This window comes from Juglans microcarpa x Juglans regia, chromosome 2D (genome assembly GCF_004785595.1).
Source record: "Juglans microcarpa x Juglans regia isolate MS1-56 chromosome 2D, Jm3101_v1.0, whole genome shotgun sequence".
NCBI classification, from domain to species: Eukaryota; Viridiplantae; Streptophyta; class Magnoliopsida; order Fagales; family Juglandaceae; genus Juglans; species Juglans microcarpa x Juglans regia.
In genome coordinates, this window is record NC_054596.1 from 2,279,587 (window position 1) to 2,303,128 (window position 23,542).

The 23,542-nt window shown below is 33.5% G+C and overlaps 2 protein-coding genes across 2 annotated transcripts; both read right to left on the reverse strand.

Moving 5' to 3' along the window:
* Nucleotides 1-5,274: 5,274 nt before the first annotated feature.
* LOC121249779 (mini zinc finger protein 2-like) lies at nt 5,275-5,935 on the reverse strand. Its single transcript, XM_041148581.1, has one exon. It carries the CDS (start codon nt 5,779-5,781, stop codon nt 5,515-5,517), a length of 267 nt encoding a protein of 88 aa, XP_041004515.1. The 5' UTR covers nt 5,782-5,935; the 3' UTR covers nt 5,275-5,514.
* An 8,821-nt stretch (nt 5,936-14,756) lies between these two features.
* On the reverse strand, nt 14,757-16,611 carry LOC121249780 (myb-related protein 306-like). Its single transcript, XM_041148582.1, has 3 exons — nt 16,252-16,611; nt 15,905-16,034; nt 14,757-15,708 (listed from the first exon to the last, which is right to left on the reverse strand). Exons 1-3 carry the CDS (start codon nt 16,382-16,384, stop codon nt 14,979-14,981), a joined length of 993 nt encoding a protein of 330 aa, XP_041004516.1. The 5' UTR covers nt 16,385-16,611; the 3' UTR covers nt 14,757-14,978.
* Nucleotides 16,612-23,542: the final 6,931 nt, after the last annotated feature.

Here is a 23,542-nt window from a genome sequence, read left to right on the forward strand (position 1 = left end):
AGAAGAAACAAACAGAAAGAAGAAGAAAGAGTAGAGGTAAAAGCCAGCCAGCTTTTTTTTTTTTTTTTTCATGAAGATATCAGTAGTAGTCTCGATGTCGCCTCGTCCTCCTCGTTGCAGCTCATTGGGCAAATGGATTGCATAAGGAAAATAATCTCCGCTTCTTTCATGGGCCCTGCAATCCTCTCTTATCTCTGGATTTAACCTACAAAGACTCTTGTCACTTACCCAACAATATTCTTAGTACTAAATGTTACTCCCATATTTTGATCAAAATGCTCTCAAATTTTTATTCAAATTTAGAGTTTTAAGTAACAATTAGATAAATATATAAAATATATCCTACAAATTTAATTTTATTGAGCATTTAATATTGCTAGAATAATTCACAAAATATTAATAAATATTGTAAAACCTATTTCATGGTTTGTCATGATCTATCACATTAATTGAGGTTCTACTTAAATTCAGATAACGATCGAGTTGAGAGAATCTTAATTCCCGACAATTAATGCTTCCGATCAGTAGTGGCCAGGTTAAAAGGAGCAAAATAAAAGCATTGATTTCTAGCTTAGGAAAAAAGATGATCAAGAAGCATCGGTTTTCTTTTTTTTGGGTACCCACATTAAAGTTTGAATTTAAAGCCCACTTAAGATACCACTAATTAAAGGCACTTGGTGTAAATAAACGGTTGAAATCAATGATGGCTATAATGCCTAAAGACCAAGCATAAGAAAAGCTTATCTTTCCTGACAACTTGACAACCATGGCCTATCATGTGATGAGTGGAAATCGACAGCCAACTAGGGCATCCATCGGTCTTTTGGTCATGTAATATCATAGTTTTTTGGTGGATCGAATTCCAGCTGCATCAACAAATTAAGGGGAATTTTAAAGCGTTGGTTTAATTATTTTTTTTTAACTTTTAATTTGCTATATATATATATATATATATTTGAATACTAGGAAATGACCTCTGGTGCGTTAGCTTCGGGGTGCACCTGACATAGTGATTTAAATAAAATAAAAAGTAAAAAAGTTAGTAGCTTATTTGTATGGGAAAAGAAAATATAAGGTTAAAGAAAGATAAAAAATCAAGATTAAAAAAAATCTAAATTTCAACAAAATATGAGCATTGGTTTGCATCTATATTGAATTATCTATTTACTCTCTATATAATAATAAAATATTATTAATTTTTTATTTTAAAAAAATTGAAACAAAAAGAAAGGAAAATGAGTACACTGTCAGAACAAAAAGGACATGAAAAAGAAACATCGATTCATGAGCGTTTCTGGGCTATTAAGGGCATTTTGGTAAAACATGATCATTCATTAAATTCTACAAAGAAGCTACATGTCAAATGGTCAAGGGTCTTAAAGGCCTTTTGATAAAACATGATCCTTCATTAAATTTTACAAAGGAGCTACACAACAAATGGTTAAAGGTTTTAAGGGTCTTTTGGTAAAACATAACCTAACAGATTTAATGGAAAAACAACAAAAATTAACGGAAAAACAACAAAAATTTCTATTTTCAGTTAGATAGCCAATTATTATAATATAATAGATATAAAATCATAATTCATACCCCAAGATTATTCCAGGCGTTGATCTGAATTTTGCTGAAACTTTCAGAAATGACATCTACCCAATTCGGGACAGCGTACGTATACGGCCTAGAGGTTCGTTCATTTCTCAGCTCCATGCTCAAAGGCCTAACTCGGTCGGTCACTTCTGCTTACTATGTACACCTGTTCACATGCAAACTATACTCTATCTAACCACATGTCCATGCAGCAGAGACTCGATCGCATCATCATCGATCATCGATCATCGATCTGTTGGTTGTTCAGACAAAAAATAGAACAGATCAAACTTATAACATCAGTTTTTCAGCTTCCATGTTTTCTTTCTTTGGAGACCAGAAGTTTAGATATTTGTAGCTTAATTGAGTGCTACTATATAGCTAGCTAGTTATAAGTTCTTTATGAATATTTTGTGCAGAAAAAAAAAGAAAAAAAAAACCATGCTGGCACAAACACATATAGACCGCGCTCGGCCGGCCCGTTTCGATGTACAATTAATTGTATAAATCCTAGTCATGACCTGATTTAATTTATACACTCTTATGATGCAGTAAAATGGAAGATTTCCCAATTACCATGCATTAATGTAGGCCAAGTTTTCGCAACCATATAATAAAAATGTCAATCGCATTTTTTTAACTTGATCAATAAATTTTTATATATTTTGTAGTGTATTAGAGTTATTACAATATTAGATTGGATGCGAAGAATCTAATTAATTTAAAATAAATATGTAAAAAAAAAAACCAATATGATATATTTTTGCAGAAAGTTTTTTATTAAAAAAAAAACTCAACTCATTAATAAAACTGTCATATTGATGATCTACAAATTATTTTCATCTTTTAAAATGGTTTCAAATTAATTAATGGCTTCATGATCCTCCGCGCGCGCGCCTTGATCGATCAGTTATGCAATCTAGCTAGCTAAATGATATATCGGGGGGATCCACGTATGTACCTTAATAGAACATGCAACTCCTTAATTTTCAACCTTTTTCTGGTACTAAGCAATGTGATTAATTTTCTTATTAGATCAATTTTGGTATATCAACCATGCATATTCATGTGCCTGTGTTATCCTAAATCGGTACATGGTGTTGATTGTACGTCTCATATATATATATAACGAACATAGTATATATAACGAACAGAGTAATGCTACATGCAGTCTTGGAGTGTACAAATACTATACAATCGCTTTGAAAAAGAGTAAGGTCGACTATTAAAAAATTAATTTTTTTCATGTGAGTTCTGTATTTATTCACTTTTTTCAAAGTGGTTGTGCAGCGCTTGCACACTCACGACTGCAACTATCATTTATCTAACGAATAAATATCGATCGGCCCCCATGCACCGACTTTTTAGGGCGTTGAAAACAGTGCATTATATAACAGTAATGGCGAATTTAATTGGTATATATCCTCGCAAATGAAAGCATCGATCTCATGTTGTACGTACGTAGAGCATGCTACTGAGTACTAATTAAATTCTTAGTTTGATGATCATGATCTTGTGGGGATTAATTATTATTCTGTCTCTCTGATCTCTCGAGATAGTTTTTGACTGATCATTCGCAGTGCCTTTCCAAAAACAGATGATCAAAAATATCCCCTAGTGTGATACTAAGCTTTTTTAATTACCTTTGAAGTTGCTAATTAAAGAAACTCTCCATTATAACAACCAGCTCCGATCCATGATTAGATTTGTGGGGGCCTTTAATACTGTAATCAGACTGCTGCATGCTTTTACTTTGAATGTAATTAATATGCTAGCTGCAATTGCATATATAAAAATATATATTCCATGCATTTTTGCTCTAGACATTAAAGATGCATCATTAGTACAGAACTTACTAATCAGAATCAGTGAGTGTAGATGGCAGCCTCCATTACTGCTGACTTGGCAATGTCTCTATGCAAGTCTTCTTCAGATTTAAGCTTATCAATTACTGCTGATCTGGTGAGGAAGATTTGTAGATGACATCCTCCATTAAGGGATTATTTGAAGCTTAATGTTGATGGAGCTGTTTTCTCAGATATAAGGAAGACTGGAATTAGGCTGTTTTTAAGAGATAGCTATGCAAATTAGGTGGTAATGGCAACAACTATTTCAAAAATTGAAGTGAATGAACCTGCAACAGTCGAGTTACTTGCAGTGCTCTTAGCGCTAAGTGAATGAACCCTCTTAGTGCTAAGTGGGTTGCAGCTTTGCATTCCTCTTGGTATTCCTAAACTGATGATCATTAAGTCTGATTGTTTGCTTATGGTACATGAATTACAAGCTACCCATGATACTTTCTCGATCAGCTAATGGGAACTTAGTTATGGAGGCAAAGAGCTTAATGAATTATTTCCAGGAAGTCAGCATTGAGCATGTTATCCCAATGGGTAATGCAGTTGCACACACATTAACTAGATATGCATGGAATGTTTTTGATGCATGTTCAAATGTGGTGGAGAAATGTCCCTGCTTTTGTTGATCATGCTCTTTGGTTTGATCAAGTTACTATGTAATTTGCTTTGGGTTTGAATGAAATTCTGTTTATAAAAAAAAGAATCAGTGAGTGTAATTCATCAAATGATACTCTATTCCAATCGATTACATTTATAAATTATGATCAGAGGCTTCCTGATCTGGAAAAAAACAAAAATAAGAGATCAAGACGTATATTATATGTAGGTTCAAGTAGTACCAGTACTGACTACGTCTAAATTAACAGAGCTATAAACTTATATAGAGAAAGAAACAATGAATATATATATATATATATATGCACGTAACTATTGATAATTAACTCATCAGGAAAAATTGAAACTCTCAATTTTAAGTACTGTACGTTGTGAAAAATTTGCTTGAATAGGGTACCGATCCGTGTACTCGACATGGTGCAGGACGAGTACTTTCATCAAATGATTGATCTGTATCCCTAGCTAGATGGTATCATAGAAGTGAAGATAATTGAAACCCTTTTTCTGGGAAAGTTATATGAAAACTACACTCCATCAAGGGATAAACATGCATATATATATATATATATATATATATATATAAGTTTTATCCCATCATATAACGTATGGCATCAAGACGTTGCAGGTTGATGATTTTCTTTCCAGGCATTCGTATGGAAGATTGAGGATGATTTAATGAGGGTGTTTGGTTTAGATGGATCCCAAAGAATTAGGCTAACAATCTGGCACATGCTGCGCATTTCCAGAACTTTTGGAAGATGGAGTAGTAGTACACTGTACTGGATCGATGTTCTTTCCCTTCCCAATTTGTCAAGTGGATGGTGCGCGCTCTTCATGAATATAGTACTATACTTTTATGGAGTTTTTATGTTTGCACTTACAATCATATGCTCAGAATATACAAGTACTAATTATATATATAACGATTTCATGATAATAGTTTTACATTTTCATCGATCTACATCCGCAGCTCCCTGGCCATGGATAGATCACACTTCGTCCTAGCTACTCCAGGCATATTATATATAACTATATAAAATACCAAAGCTGAAATTTCTCCTTTATCAGACTGAGATAATATACCTGTTTTGATGATTTCCCAGATCTGCTATACATGTGCAAAAATGAAAATGAGGGAGAATGGCTCGATCGTTATAAGTTTAATAAACAAAATATAATTGTTTCATTCTTTTACTCAATACAATATTATGAAAATAGAGAGTACGTTTTCTACACAAGTTATAAAAACTTGATAAAAAAACGATACTCAATCCAAATCCACAAATGAAATACGCTGCAATTCAGTACATCATGGTAATCCATTCATATATTTATTATATATCTCAGCAACCATCAGAAACCCAAAAAAAAAAAAAAAGAGATAAAGATAAACGGCACACTTCGATTGAAAATGGATTCAATAATATTATCTCTAAGACCAATTTGAAGAAGGGGATCAAGCACGCTCGTACCCTACATCAGCCTCCACTTCCCTTCTGTGGTCGCTCCTGTGGCAGCCGCAGGCAGCACAAGTAAGTGCTGCTGCTGTCCCTTCCTCCCCGCTGGCCATGAACTCCCTGCAGCCATCAACCGCATAACCTCCGATGCTAGCTGCTTGATTCTTTTGGCACTCCGCATATCTCACTGTCCGAACGGTAACAGATGAAGTTGTGGAACCTTCGGATGGTTCTTGTCTTCTCAGGACCACCTGCCGCTTCCTCATCTTGTAATTAAGATCTTAATTCCTGATCTCTTTTTTCTTATCTAAAGTTTTTTGAACAGATGTTGGTAGTACTACTCTTCGACTGATTTACTGATTATATCAGCATGAGCAATGTGAAGGCAGAGACGTATACATGAGATAGAGAAAGACTCAAGAGCTTGGTGGTTATGGCCAAGTCCTAACTCTGCAATGTATATATAGAGCATCATGTAAATATCTTTTATGGACTTAATTGACCTTTTTCACAAATTATAAGCACATGCAGTCCACGAGATGCTGGGTTTTTTAGATAGAAATTGATCTTCCTGGACTATATATTTTTTTTGTAATTCGTTTTACCGTGTCAAACCATATAAAATTGTCTTCGATCGTAAATTGATTGTCCAACCTTCTGTCAACTCGATAGTGCAAAAAGAATAATTCCCGAACATAGAATCCAAACCCTAAAAATGAAGAAAAAAAGCTTTGCTTTCCATCTAAAACAGTGATGGTTTTGCTTTGGAATGACCAGCCAAGAGACATTTTAAACCTAAAATATGGCGTGGCCCCCAACTGATGCCAAAAGGGCAGGTTTGTGGGGGTGCTTCCGCTACGATCAACAGTAGTTTAGCTTGACCTAAAAACGTGAGCATGATAGGTAAGCTTGCCTAACCTGTACGGGGAAACCATTACTGGCCTGTGTCTTCGTTCACATGTAAGAGAATTGATCGATGTCGTGAAGACAATTTTGCATTGTCCTTTCGTCGACGAATTAAGGAATTCATTAAAAACTTGAGTCTGAGCTTTTACCACTTTTCTTTTCTTGTTTCCTTTTACTTTCTGTAGAAAAACCTAAAGATCAACACTCCATTGATAAAAGAAAAAGAAACATCCATCTCGCTCTATAAGTTTAAGAACCTATATGTGTGTGTGCCGAGGGTAGACATGCACTAAAGCAATATATATGCGTGTAATTATTTTTTTTTCCCTATAACTCCATCCTGAGCTTTGTCTCTAATTAAGCTTACAATCTAATTATCGCATATTCCAGAAAGGAAAACGTGTTTGATTAAGAGCATTAGTATTGGTCTATGCATATCCATATGCAAAATCACCTCTTTTGCATATTCACTTTGCCATTTAAGCAAAATTTTCACATTGGCTTATGCATATTTAAGACAAAATAATAATAAAATATTATTATTTTATTATTAATTTTTTGCTAAAATCAATTTTTTTATATATATTTTGCAATTAGCATCCACTACATACATTTGACATTAATAATACAAATGCAATAATAAAAAATATAATTTTTTTATATATTATATTAAAAATATAATAAAATGAAAAAATATATATAATATATTATAATAATAAAATGAATGTGCAAGTGAAGATTTATTGTGTTGTTGAAAGAGGAAGAAAATGAAAGGATTGTGAGAGAGAGTGGGAGGAGAGAGAAATAATGATTAAAATATGATTTGTAGGGTGAAAAGTAGTTATCCAAATTTGGGTGAGCACTGTTTTATAAGTAGCTAAATATTTGGATATACATAAGTCAATGTGGATGATTTTAGAGCCATATTATGTAAATATGACTTTGCATATGCATATGCATAGACCAATGCTAATGCTCTAACAAGATCAATATCGAGTACTAGCTAGCAGCATGTTAATTAATGCATAAAGAGCACACCTAGCTATTTGACTTTTTTTTTTTTTTTTTTTTTTTTTTTTTTTTTTTTATCTTCAACAATTGTTGACAAAGAATATTATTTTAAGGCCGGGCTATAGGTATATTAACATGAATGCATGCTCTTCACATGGGAATTATATATTAATTGATAGCTTCAATTAAAGTGGAGTTAAAGAGACGAAAATTTTGGAACCTTATTTGTCTTTGTGGGACACAAACCCAGTTCCTGTAAATCTTAGTTCCTCAAGCTGAGGTCTATCAGAAGGAATATTTAAGCTGGATAGTGATCTTTCGCCATAACCATCATGATCATGAAGAACTGCTATTAAAGGAAAAGGTCGATGGTATCGATCATCATGAGCAGGGATGAATTTTATTCTGTGGACAAAGTACAAATTCTGTCATCATTAGAGATATTAGTTGAAACTCTAATCAGCTTGTTCACTTGATCCAATTTAGCTTCCTGAAAATAACTGTTGCTTGGGTAGATCAAAAAGATCAACAGTCTGATCTGTTATCATAATTAATTATCATGTGGCTGATCTGATCGATCACCACGTACAACTTCTGAGTAATCATGGAAAATTTATCTGATAATATCCACAACTGTGAAATCGCATAATTATGTCATATGGTTAATTCATTCCTATACATGCTTGTACGTACGTATATAGTACTGTTACAACAATATCAATATATTATATTGGTTTGATAGCCATAAAAATCCAGAAGGTGTACTGAGTTTCCTTGTTATACTGATCAACTATTTGAGGAAAATTAATGAATGGTCGTAATTTCTTGGAAAAATGAGAAGCAAGGCGGGAATGGTTGCGCGGACCGGATCAACATGGAACATGACTCTATAGCTAGCGCTGTCTTTAATTAATCTGGTTTCAATTATAATTTTCGTCGTTAGAACTTACCAAAGATCGATGAATTAAGCCCGGCATACGTTCGATGGTATTAGAACTAATTAATATTGCTGGCCATGTCTGACATATATATGCATGCCTTGTGGTCCGTTTATTTCAAGAGTACTTTTAAATTAGAAGTTTGAAAAAGATCATGTATTGGATCATATAAATTATATCCGACCCGTATTACTCTCCTCTAATGCAAGAATAGATCATAACCCTTGGGCCCACCTGTTAGCTAGAGATCAGGAATTAAATATAGCTTGACATTTTAGTTATTACAAGGATCCACTGCAAGAAAAACGGACTTTTGTGATTAATTTATTGTAACTAAAAGATTATTGGCAACCAATTTTAGTTGTAAATAGTCATTTCGTTAAAATTAACTGGTCGTAAATAAACAGTTTTCTTATAGTAGGAGGCCGGAATTAGAAAGATTCAGGCTAGATTTAAACTCGAAACAATCCGTCTAGCACTCTTATTCGTGTTAAAGATTATCACTTGTTTAAAAAATCATAAATTTTTAAGAATATTGGGGGTTTATTATTGTGTTCTCTAATAGGCTTATAATTGTGTTATATAATGGCCGGTTTTATCTTATTCTTCTCTCTATATATATAAAAGGTCACGATTTTAATTTTACACCTAATTACTCACTCTTTAGTACATGATCAGTATTATTATTATTTTTATTATACGTGTGTATATATATATACATATAATGATTTAAGCAATATTGGTACATGATCAGTATCATATATAATAGTGTTTATATGTATTGTATACATATATAATTATATTAGATCTCTTACAAGCATGGCTTTGCACGCATGTGCAACAGCTAGACCATTTTTTAGTGCATTAATTAGTAAGCTAGCTAGCTAATCTCTCCCTTCTCCCCCCCCCCCCCCCCTCCCTTTTCCCTGAAACATTTTAACTGTAATTAAAATTTATATTTATAAGTTTGCATGTGTAAAAAAAAACATTAAAAATTAGTTTGGCCGAGGCGTATAATATCATAATTGATAGAATAGCAGTAGAACTTCTTGCCATGCATTTTTGGTCATCATCTGGCATGGAATTAGATGTTTTGCATTTTAGCAAAGCCTTGCCGGTACGTACATATATAGTGGCTAACTTCTTTATTTCCTGCATTTGTTTCTTTCCCCCTCGAACTTTTTAATAACGCATGCAATTAGTTCATGATATCTCCAGCTCCCTCCATGGAAGGAAGAAGCTGCTGCATCAATGTCATGTACCAATACGCTTTAGAGATCGATCGAAGTTGGTAAGAACTCTATACTATGTACAGCTTAAGTTTTTACATGTTAATTAAGACGTTTGTGCCAATTATAACCTGCATGCATAGCTTCGACATTATCTGTTCTTGCATTAATATGAATGGGGCTTCTGGCCATTTCGATGCATTCATCCTACGTATATATCTATACATACAAGCTGAAATATTGCACAAACAAAATTGAGAGAGATCAGGTACGTGATCAGTCTTAGTAGAGAGAGAGAGAGAGATTACAAGGAAATTAACTTTTAAGAGAGGATCGATGGATTTGAAGGTTGACAGGGACTTAATTTGTGATGATTGCGTACTGCGAAGTTGGAGTCCCGCTGCTTCTCACCAACCCAACCCAACCCAACCCATTTGAGATGCCCACTGTAAAAGACCAAGTGGTGGTTATGCCTTTTGGGGGTCCTATCCTCAGATAAAAGCATCTTAGGCTTCTAATTGCTAATTCATGTTATGGGAAATTGACATTAAAAATGACCAAAACAAGTGATCATGATCATCCTGATGAATTGTAAAATTAAAATTAGATCAAAATGCTAGTCCTGCATGTCCACTTATTAGGAAAGTTGTTGTTGATTGATCATGCAACTACTTGACCCTACAGCAATTAGATTATTTATCCCATTTAGATATATATATATATATATATATATAATAAATATAATTATTTACATTGCCCAGTGACCAATATATATTTGGCACCTGTCCAAGCTGCTCCATGCATGCAAAAGAAAACAGACCTTTTGAGCTTGGACCACAGAAAAATATGATATATATGGTGTGTTGCCCGTCATGAATCTCCACGGAAGCTAGCTAGCTAATTAAGCCTACGTACAGTACTTTTTATTATTCCAATAAAGTAAAATTAATCCTATACTTTCACAACCTTTTTTCCTGTAAGCAATGTAATGTCTGCTAAGGCTAAAGGCAATAAAGATTTGAGCCTTTTTTTGACATTGCTTTCTCGGGTTAATGGAGCCAGATCGATGGTACCACACACGCATGGGCTCTTTGACTGCAAGTACTGCATGTGTAACTATATATGATCAAATGCATAGATGGCTGATCGATGAAGCTAATTAAATGAGATCACATGATCAGATATCCATCTAACATGGATCGAAGACTGACGGCCTGATCGATCACTTCTAAAAATTTGACCTAATTAGCCTATACTTCATGATGAATGCCTTTAGAGGAAACTTGAACTCACATTAATTTTGGTTTCTCACAAATGAAAATTGTCGATTAAATATCAATTAATGAATTATATAAGTAGTAGTATGCTTATCATGATGTTTTTAATATGGGTATAATGATAATTAAAAAACGTACAAACTTATAATATGATTTAACGAGGCAGATTGATTAGAACTAGTTTATATATAATAAAAAAGTACAATCAGATGATATTATATTAATTCCCGTCAATTTATATATATATATAAATGTAATTTAACTAAGTGATCTAATTAACCAAGTTGTCTGACATTAAATGAATCAGCTGACCATGAGTAGTTTGCTCGTTTATATGACAGTATCAAAATAGCATGATGATCACTAATTTTTTTTCTGACCGATTTGGTCGTAACATTTGAAAATATATAAACTGAAGATGGCATTCATAGATTTATGAGAAAATGACACCTATTTGCATGGTAGTTGAATGCCAATTAATGACATGCTGAGAATTCTGATCATGACAATCCTGTCCAGGCTGCTCCTCACTGTTGCTCCCATCAATGACTCTTCGTTGGACCCAAAATTCGGATATTAAAAGAACCCCTAAAAATTAAAAAAAATTAATAGGAAAAAAGAAATTAATCAAAGGCCGTGCTGAACTTGTCATCAGTGTTTGTCTGATTGAAGTTGTAAAGATATCACAATTTCAAATGTGTTGAGGAGTTCCGGATTAAGTGATTAATATTAAATTACGTATTATCAAATGAATAATGCTGCTCATCATCTCAATTTTTATAATTTTTTTATCATTCTTTCACCTTCTTATGATGTGGGATTAGGTGATTAAAAATATTTATTACATTTTACTTGTGAACCTATAATTTAATATCATATCATGAGATAATAAAAGAATGATAAAATTGAAATAATGAATATATTTTTTCTTATCAAATATATTCGGTTGAATATATATATATATATATATATATATATATATATATATATATAAAAGCCTCCTCAGGATCACCTGGACCGGGGCAGGCCCAAGTACTGTATGCTTAAGTTCCCAAGCATTAAAAAAGAAATCCTTTAATAATTAATTTTTACGGTAGTGATAGAATTACTATTTTATTATTACTTATCTACTATCTAAGTGTATATCAATTTTTTTATTTTTTTATTATTTTCTTTTAAGTATTTTTTTAACATCCTTAATCACTAAAAAAAATTAAATATATATATAAATTTATTAATATTCACTTCTTTAATCATTAAGTAAAATAAAAAATTTTAAAAAATTAAATATAAAAAAAGGCAGTAGATAGGTAATACTAGGTAATAATTCTATCATTATTCGACTCTAAAATTCAATTCTTTTTTTTTTTTCTAGTCTTTTGCCTAAATTAAATTGTCTTGGCTGCAGGCAGCAGCCCGCACCAAAAAGTCAAGGCTCTATATCTTTGAAGTTTAAAGTTTGAAGTGAGCACATATGCAGGCTTAATTGGACTTAAGTCCGGTCCACACAGCTTGCAAGCCTGGGCGCACGGTCCAGCACCCGAAGCTAGCACGCCCAAAAAATTGGTGGCATACTCGTGTGCCGCGACCTGCGAGGTTTCAAACATTATCTGACCACATTTTTTGATAATAAATTTTAAACTTGATTTGAAATGTTTCGTTTATATTGAAGTGGTTAATTAATGTGGTTAATAAAATTGTAAAACTCTTTATTATAAATTAGTAGATCAAACTTATATATTCGTATAATTTTTTTTGTGTGTAAGATTTCATGTGTATAGATCGAACAGTACTTTTTTGTAAGTCTCACTCAAAATCTAAAAAGGTTCAAAAAGATAATAAAACAGCCAGAATTTTCATAGTTTTGAGAAATCTTGGGAAATCTATAGATCAATTGCTCTCTGCAGAGTAATTTATATATAGCCTTCATTGTATTTTGGAAGACAAGTTATCTGCAAATATCATCTTCAAAAAACTGAATCATCAGCGCGCGCAACTTTTATTTTTCATCTTTCTTATATCAAATTACATTTTCAACATCTGGCTTGCTGCAGGTTACATTTAATGTTAGGTAGCTAAGATCATTTCCCGATTGGCCAACTAGTACTGGGACATCTTCAGCCAACAATAAACATATGCTGCATGAAGCTGTGTCCTTGCAAGATCACGTCTGAGAGGGCCACATGATCCTGACATCCTGTTTTTAGAGGTTATAGTACTACTACTGTTAATGGCAAAACCACTGCAAAAAATTTCAGCTAGTTTTGTTGTTGAGAGTAAAATGAATCTTCTGCAAATTAAAAACTTCATTTTTGTTGTTTCAATTATGAACACCAAGCTAGGGGGGAAGGATAATTAGGAGCTTTCATGCACCTCTGACCAGGACACTTGACACCCATTACTTTTCTGTCCTCACCATGTAAGTGCAGTAAATGATCATGTCTATGAGGAAGTTTCCTCTCAAAATGGGATCTCGACTTTTTATATCTCTTTGGTAGCCAGCCATTACTTATGATACGATATATGGAGCACCGGGGTCAAGTATTTAATAGACTACTCATCTTCAATACCATTGTTGGTGAAAGGAGACTTTTTTTTTTTTCTTTTCTTTTTTTCCAATTTTAACAGTTTAGTGGCCATTAGGTAATGGTACTCATGAGGGGCTTATGCATCTTCCCACGCCTTTACAGTATGGATTACTCGCTTGGACGACTACTACAGCTTGCAAAAACAAGTGACTTCAAAACTTTCACATGTACCTGCATTTAAAGGCCAATATATGCTCATTTCCAATGCAGTTTCTGGCTTTACAGCTTCTCACTTTCTTATAAGTGGTGAACGAATTAGAGAGGGATACAAAAGAGGTGAGAAACTGGAGGGCCGGAGAGAGAGGGATCTAGAGAGAAAGAGAGAGAGAGAGAGAGAGAGAGAGAGATCAGTGTATCTTGTGATGTAAGTAAAAGTATTGCTTTCTACTTTATCTTTTTCTTTCTATCGAATAGGTGTAGAGGAAATAAATCATTAAAATCATCCAACATTATTATCTCCAGCCTGCACATTTTGTTTGCGGGTTCCATCTCTTAATTAACATGTCTGGCCGAATTAAAGTGCTTAATAAAAAGAAATAAAGAACGTACAATAAATCTCTCACCTATTCTATTCATGAAGATTGCATAAAACGGAACAGCTTATATATATATATATATATATATATATATATATATATATATATATATATATTTATGGAAAGCCATAAAATCCTTCCAAATAGTAGCCATGGATATTTATTTCCCATTTAACTTCGCACACAAGCTGTCGAGCCAGCCTTTATAACTAACTAGGTAACATTTTGATCTCTACTTCAATAAGTCAGAATAAAAGGGAGATGATGATCTCGTACGTAATTCCCTAGCTAAGCCAATTGCATATATGGTGTAGCTTGCTCGCTTTCTCCCTTTCGGGCATGCAGAAATTAAGGTTGCGTTTGGATGTTGAACTGAGTTGAGTTGAGTTGAATTAAGATGATAAAATATTATTATTATTTTGATATTTGAAAAAGTTGAATTGTTTATTATATTTTACATTGAAATTTGAAAAAATTGTAATGATGAGTTGAGATAAGTTGAAGTGAATTGTAGTTCCAAACGAAGCTGTTACTGACTAAAAATTTACATTTTTTTAAACCTCTTTTTTACTCATCCAGTTAAAAACCTGACCCTCCATACTAGTACTGAGGTCCCGGCCATAAGCATACACATGATAATGAGGAAACTACTGCATGCACCTCCGTTCCAAGCATCTATTCGAAATGCTTATGCTTCTAGTACTGCACCTAACAACTTTAGATATATTAAATCAATTTGTTTTTTGCAACTCTTAATTAAGATTTTACATATCAACTATTAATTTTCAATATATAGAGGACCAGATACAAGACTCTAGTTAGTTTATTCTCAATTAAGACATGATTTAACACAATAATGTCAAATTTACACTTTTGTTTTAGCACTAAACAAACTATCACTGCTAAGCCAACTGTGATATTCATTAGTTCAAGACCTAGAACAAAATACGAAGACCCAAAACAACAACAACAATCATTTCAGAAAAGATTAGCAGTAGCAGTACTGTCATCTAATGTTATATCACTAAGGAAGTCTTTCCCTTGACTAGCACCTTCATCAAACAACCACTTCTCAAGCAATGACAACGGCAGTAAATCACCCGAATCCGGCTTGCTTTCATCTTGGAAAAGGCTTGCCTCAGGTGACATCGACTGTGTCGACGTATCAGAATGTGAGGGGTCGAAAGACTCGAAACCAACAAGTGAATCAAACGCCTCGGATGGTATAAGGTCCTTGTCGTTTGCCTTATTTGGAGTTCCCTCACTGGATACAGAATCAGTTCCACTCATGCTGTTTAAGGAATTTTGAGTCATCTCTGAGTTTGTTTGAGATGGATTTTGTGGATTTCTCATCCAACCTTTTAGTAGCCGGGCTATGTTCTCTGTGCTTGATGCATAGGTACTTGATGATTGAGCTAGTGGTATTTCATTAGAGCAGCCATTGGAGGACTTCAATTCGGACAAGTAGCTTTGTTTCTCCTGGGATAGGGCGTCACAAAGAGCTTGCTTGGCCATGTGGATGTCAGTTTGGAGCCTTCTCTCCCACTGACCTCGGGGCATTGGCTGTGAAGCTGAAAAGCCATCTCTGGTGTCATGTTCTTCTGGGCCTGTTTGAAGCTTTTTAAGCTTCTTCTTTAAATGGGTGTTCCAATAGTTCTTAATGTCATTATCTGTTCTCTGTGGGAGGTACGAAGCTATGGCAGCCCATCTGCACCATAATCAATACGCCATAATTAATTAGCTAAAGAATCCAAAACTATTTCGCAGTAAACAAGTTAAATAATATTATTTCTTATGCAAGTAATTAAGCACCTTAACAAACCCTTATTCCCTGTTGGAATTAGGAATTCTGAAAATATAAATGGCCAATGAAGCAAAAAATATGAGGGAGAGGGAAATGTTACCTGTTGCCCAACAGAGCTTGAAGGTGGATTATCATCTTCTCCTCCTGGTCTGTAAAGTTGCCGCGTTTGATCCCTGGCCTGAGGTAATTAGTCCATCTAAGTCTGCAACTCTTACTACATCTTAGCAACCCTGAAAAAAAAAGAGTAATATTAATAACCACCTACCGAAATGCCTTCAAGATGCCCAGATGACCATCTCAAATGACCAATTAACCTCCTTCAGTACTCAGCAAGAAAAAGCGAGGGGGGGATCTTTTATGTGCGTTTCCCGAACGATGAGCCAAACCAAATCAAACCAACACATGCCCAAAACGCTGTTCAAAAATAGAAAACGATTAAAATCTAACCTGTATTGGTAGGAACAGCCCTCCAATTTCCAGGACCATGTTCTTGAATATAGGAGACCAACAAGATATCTTCTTCAGGAGTCCATGGTCCTTTCTTGACCCCCTCTTTATCACAACAAGGAGGCCTGCCCATTTCAAGTACTCTTCGCTAGTCGTCTGATGTTTTGTCTTCAGATGATCCAACTAATATATGGGTCTTCTTTCTCTCCAGAATTTCTTTAGTTCTTTCTCGGATAAGCTAAGACAATAGCTAGCGTCCAAGGCCAAGGTTTACTAGGTCCGTATATATAGAAAATGAGGCTGAGAAGAGATGGGGAAGACGCTGACCTAAAAGAAGAAAATGGCAGGGAAGGAGTGAAAAGGTGACAGCAAGAGCATTAACTCCATAGCGCAAGCCAAAGTCAGCTGTGACAATACCTCTTCGGCCTCACAAAACCGCGTGGCATTCAATGTGGCTGCACTGGGGCAAAACCCTAAAATCTGCTTTAAGCCTCTAAACTCCACATGTCATGAATAATGAGTCAAATCTGCTGATCTAGTGAAAACCAAAACCTCTGGTAACTTCTTTTACTAGTTTTCCCGATTCAATCCAAGGGAAAAAAAAAAGCATTTGATGCTCTTCGATCTTCAATCATCGTGATATGTAAGTAGTTATTATATATATATGATGATGATCATGAGAATGATCTGAAATGAGATGATATATTGCTCATTTATCAGAGATATAGAAAGACTGAAAATAGGTGCATGGAGGGGGAAATGATCATGTGGGGTGGCCGGTGCCGTTTGGATGTTCTATCAGAAGGCTTTGTTGTGTTCTATGGTTAATTAAATTGTACATGCTAACTCCCAGAAGAAGGACCTCATGTGTATTTCCCAGCATCAGGCCGTAGTTTTTCATCTCAATCTTCTTCTGAATATTGCCACGTACTCAGCAATATTGATGATCTATATATAATACTATGAAGACTAAAATTCGAAAACTGAATTCTAAAAAATGGTAGGAATATTTTGTGCTAGCTAGCCAGAACTCATCATTTGCATGTTAAGACTATTCATGATCATGTGGTTCATGAATATTGAAAGGAAACTCGATCGAGTAGTACTACGTACTTCCGACTGTAGTCTCTTTTTTTCTAGCTAATTTGAGCCGGCAAGTGTTAATGTTCCGGGCCCACTAGCACATGGGGAACATGTTCTTTGAGCGTGTTGGAAGGAATTCCCATCTCCAAGAACCACACCATGCTATTTGGTCAGGTTGGAAAATGGAACTAATATATAAATAGGTCATGCATGCGTTATAAACTTATATATATTGATAGGGGTGTAAATTTAAACCGTTAAATTAGAAAATCGGTTCGGATCGGGGTTTGGTTTGGTTCGGTCTTGAACCGGTTCGATCCGGAATCGGTTCCTATATTATGAAAACCGGCCGGATTCGGTCTGGTTTCAGTTTCGATATTTTTGAAACCGGACCGGTTAGAAAAATATATATATATAAATTAATTTTATATATTATATAAAATATTTATATATATAAGTTTTATATATAATATATAATTATATATTAATTTTTTATATATAATATATATAATTATATATCATATATGAAATAATTTTATATTATAATTTATAAATTATAACATAAAATGTTAATATTAAATATGAATATTTGTAATTTATTTGATCATATGCTATTAATATAATTATATATAAGATAATGCTATTATAATTTATAAAATAAAAGTTAAATCTTAAAGATGAAAATTTAATTGATCATATGCTTTAAACATAATATATATATTAAATTATTAATAACATTTTATCATAAGAAATAACATTTTATTATATGTTTTTTACATTTTTAAAAAATCGGACCGGACTGGACCGGACCGGAAATCGGTAAAACTGGAGGTACCGGTTTAGGAGGGTAATCGGGACGTAATCGGTTTTGAAAAATGTAAAACCGGTAAATACCCGTTCGGTTTTAGATTTTATTCAAAACCGGACCGATTATACCCTTATATACTGATATAAAAAAGTAATTAATTAAATGGGAAAGTGCTTCTGAAGTAAGGTACTATTTATTTAAGGGGTGGAAGGGTTCGAACTAATGATTCTCCTATTTAAAAATCAAGCCTTGTATCATCTGATCCAAAAACTTTAACTAATAACTAGGTAATTGAAACTACGCTGGCCATATCAAGATTTCGATAAATTAACATATTATATAATATGCATGCATGCTCACATTACTCGTTTGTTGACAGATGCGTGCATGCACTGCTATTGATCTTCATTATGCATGCATCAAGAACTAGATCTCAATCAACTCCCAAAAGAATTCTTTAAAACCTAAACCGTCATTAATGTTTTTGAAACTTTGCGATGCGCCGAAGGATGAGTGAACTTGGAATGAAGACGGGGGAGGGTAGTGAGCAGATCGGGACGGCCGACTGAAAGTCAAATTTGATTGCCGGTACACTTGGGGTACGCGTGAGGTAGGAATAGGAAGCTAGGAAGGAGGCAGATGTTAGATTAGCTAGGCAGCTTGCGTTTGCGTATTGGGCTTTTCCATTGTGAAAAATGGAAAATGAAAGGTTAAAAAGTGAGAAAGCTGTCCTAGCCTTCCTGCCTTTAATTAATTCTCCCTAAATGGAACCGCCTAATTAATAACCAAAATAATAATAATAATAAAGAAATGGTCCCTAGCTCCCATTAGGTGGACTTTTTTAAATCTCTATTAATTTATGAGAAAGGTATGTATATATAATATTAATATATATATATATATATATGGTCACAACTCACTAATTTTTTTTTATTTCTTGAATTTAAATGGATCATTTTGAAATCATAAAAATAATATAGCTAGCTAATATCGATTATGGTTTATGAAGTTCATTATGTCAATCTTATCTTTATGCCTTTCGGGGATGGGCCGGGGGATGGAGGGAGTGGAGCATATATCTCATAACATGCTTAATTAATCGTTGTCCAGACTCTATGATTTTCAAATTTTAATTTAATCGCATTATTAAACTATCTGTATTCTTATAATATAAACTCCCTTTCTCCTCGATCATATGAGATTTCTTTTTAGATTTATTGAGGTAATAATTCTTCTATCATTTATATAGAATTTTGAAAGATTAACATTATACAATTAATTAAATGAAATTGCACTACATTCAATAATAGTCTATCAAACAAATTTAATTGTGGGAAATATATATAAGATCGAGCGGAAGGAAGAAATTATTAGATCAAGGTGGAGAGAGAATGAAAAGAAAGAACAAACATGAGAAGATCGAACATGATCATGATGAGATGCTTATTTCTTAATTATCATATAGATCTATATATATATATATATATATATATATATATATAATGGTGATGGAGAAGTGTAGGGTATAAAATTAGATATATTTATCTCTTTCTATTTCCATGTTTGGCAAACGATCTAATCTTGCTTTCATGCATATATATATATATATATATATATATATATATATATACACGTTACAGTCAACTATTAGGTCTTGAGAATTCTCAGAGAGAGAGAGAGAGAGAGAGAGAGAGAGAGAGCTGTGGTCGTGAGAGATCAGAGTTGTAAAGCACCATGGAATTAATTGCAGAATAGAGACTCAGACTATCCCCTGTTTGAGAAAATGAATTTAGCAAATTGTATGTGATTTGAAATCGTCCTAATTTGCATGACTTTTCCAGCTGATCCCCTATTTTCCATTCATGACTCATGATCAAGTCTTATTTTTCAATTATCCGTATAATACTTCTCTTATATATAAACCCAAGTGAAAAGGATTAATTGATTAGATTCTCTATATTTAATTATCTGTTCAAATAGGTTTTGAATTTATGAGACATACAGTTGTATAGAATCCTAATCTAATTAATATATTGATCAGTAATTCCAAGTAGTTAGCTAGAGAGAATCTGCAGGGAATTTCATGCCGATCGAGCTAAATTATCTAGGACATGGGGACCCTAATCCCGTGGTTATAAAGATCGAAGGAGAAAATTAATCATCAGAAGTGATAATTTTACATATACGTGTGTGTGTATATATATATATATATATATATATATCATGATTTCATGGTTCACTTTCATGATCAGATCGTGATTTGGGTAGAAAAAACATGTACATGATCACATGATTCAGTAGTACTAGTAGTACTGCTCTATAAATGATCATGAAGCATAAATGCATCACATGTGTGATTTGCTTTAGCTATATATTATATTATATATATATATATATATATTAATTATTATCGATCATATATACGTGTATTTTATTTTTAATTATCATCATGATCGTATCCCTTTAAAAAATGCCCAACATAGAACATTCTCAAAATATCCAAAACCATATTACATGAATCTTTGGCATTTTTTGTCAGCTAAAGTGTGAGTACGCGCTGTCCTGGTTTGCTTTCATAATACATTAATTTATTTTCAATTTTTCTCTATATTTAATTTTATGATGTTGATATATAGGCGTATTTTTAATATAAATATATTGGCCGTGTAATATATTTATTGGTTGGGAGAAATCTAAACAAACGATTGGACCGCTACCAAATCGTTTACTAGTACTACTATATATCTCACTAAATCGTCATGCATTCACCCTGCAACTTCATGTGGCTTTTAATGCTAGCTGCATGGGATAAAAGAAAATCACACCCTTCTCCATCGATCATCTGTGCATATTGTCAATAATATCATTTTTCTTCTGCTGTCTATTAAATTTCGCATATGATTATCATAATTCTCATGTCGAAAGTATAAGACAGTACTACTATATATTGTTTCAAAATTCATCCTACAATTAATTAGCTGGCCAAGAATACAGCTAAGAATGGCGTGGCAACACGATGCATTTATTCCACGTGTTGTGTATAATTCATGCAGTAGTTTTAAGCCAACAATTAAAAAACCAACTTATTACGACCATTAGTACTACTCATCATGTGCAGCATGCAGTCTATGAGTTGATCTTTATATATAAATAGTAATGTTGTTTTATGGTTCGCATTGATATATGTGTTTGAATGTATAAAGTAGGTTGATATGTGTTTAACTTTTTTATGAAAAATTGAAAAAATACTGAGTTTCATTAATAATTAGTTTACGATGAACTGAAATCATTTTAACAATCAAACATAACGTTAACATGTCTTGTGAAAGCTGTTCTGCTTGAAGAGTGGAGGAGGGGTCATTTTGCATATATAGTTTCTCCGGAAGGCGGCGAAGCAATTATATATTTGTAACCTGCTATTGTTGGGCCATCCAGTTGATGCGATTGTATACGTACCCTTCTCCCAATGGCCCAACATTCCCAAGAATAACTATCCGACACTTAAATTGGGCTGGAATGGTAGGCCTAATTCTAGTCATGAATTCACACTTTATTGTGGACGCGCGCAACCCAAACCATCCCAAGTTCAAATGGGTGATTTTACAGAGAGGTTGTTCTAATACCTCCCGGCACTTGATCATCATTTGTTATTTCCAAAATTATATTGGCCCCATTTTTTTAGTATACAAAAAGGTTTAACATGTCGTTCAACCACATGGAGGGAAAAAAAAATCCCCATATACATATAGCATAAATATTACTTATGTTACACATATTATAATCTAATATATCACATCAAGTTACGTAAGTTTATAAATTTAATTTTATAAAAATAAAACATTTCTTATAACCAAATACTATTTATTATTTTTTGTTTTGTGCCATAATTCTTTAGAAAGTCTCTTTTTTCCGGTTAAAACAAGTTCAAATTTGGAAATTCTGGTGTTTCTTGTTTTCATTTTGAGCAGAATCTTCTCCTGTAGTAGTACTGTGTGGACATGTGACCTAGAAAGGATCGTGATGACCTTAGAAGGGAACGAGGCCGAGATTTTTTCCATGAATTTTACTTTCTTTTTTTTTCAAATTTTTATCATCAATATATATGATGGAGACCTAGAGGGATCGCGCGTGATGATTTTGACTAATATCTCATGCGGATTGGTCAGGTGTTTGGCGCGGGTCATGTCCTCGTCCTCTTGATCTTGAACAAAAAATTTGACGCGGATTGGCTGGTGCGCGTCATCTGGCATTAACAGCGGCAAAGGGAAGAAGATACTTGTGTTTTTTTTTTTTTTTTTTTTTTGAGATAGATAGTTGTGTTAATTGGAGGTCGACGGAAGGTAAAAGATCACACGTATGGTGACTCATATATAAAGAAATCTCCAGCTTTACTAATTTCTTCCTCCTTCGTGTGTTATTGGCTTTTTTGGGTCACACGCTTAATTTCTTCTGGATAATGACCACTGACCGTATGACACTGCCCTGTGATTCCTAGCCTCCACGCGGTTTAAGAGGGAAACAAATATTGTATTATTATTCTATTCTTCCTCATGGGTTGTCATGGGTTGGTAGAAATCCATGAAAATATTGAAGACATGAATTCATATAACAGTACGGTTTGAGAGGAGATGGACATCGACGTACCACGAAAGTGTCGTTGGGATCGAGGTCCCAGTTAGCAGGAATGTTTGTATTCAGATTTACATTGGGAATTGAGAATTCATCTGGCCATGGCTCCAAAGTCAATACTTGTTTGACACGGTGTTAAAAAAATGAAAGAAATAATATTTATAATTGTGAATTGTATAAATGATACGAAATTTATTTAAAAAATAAATAAATATAGTATTTATATAAAAATAAATTAATTTTTTAATAATAAATTTTACTATTTTTTAAAAAAATTACATATTTACACATTTTACAATTCTATATAACATTATTTTTCATCCTGGCTCTACTCCTAACGTTGCATATATAACTGAAAAGAAAACGCAAAAGGTTATGAACTATGAAGTCCTCCAGCCTTTCTTCTTTTTAATTTGCGCATTGATTTTTATTGAATACTAATGCAATGATCAAGAAGGATGCATGCATATCGTTCAAAAAAAGAAGAAGGGTGCATGCATTGTATGGGACTATGACAATGACCCAAGCAGTACATGATAAAAATGAATGCATGATTTGTGCTGATCAATGATCAATTTAGGAATATTACTTTACTTTGTTTTACTTGGAACTCCATCTTTTAAAATTGTCAACAATATGAACTTGGGAACAAAGTCATATATATACTACCTTAGACATGAGACATCTAAACAATAAACTAGCCAGTACTACCTTAAATTAATATACGTACGATGGATGCGTTACGTACGTAGGTTTCTTAATTAGTAAGAA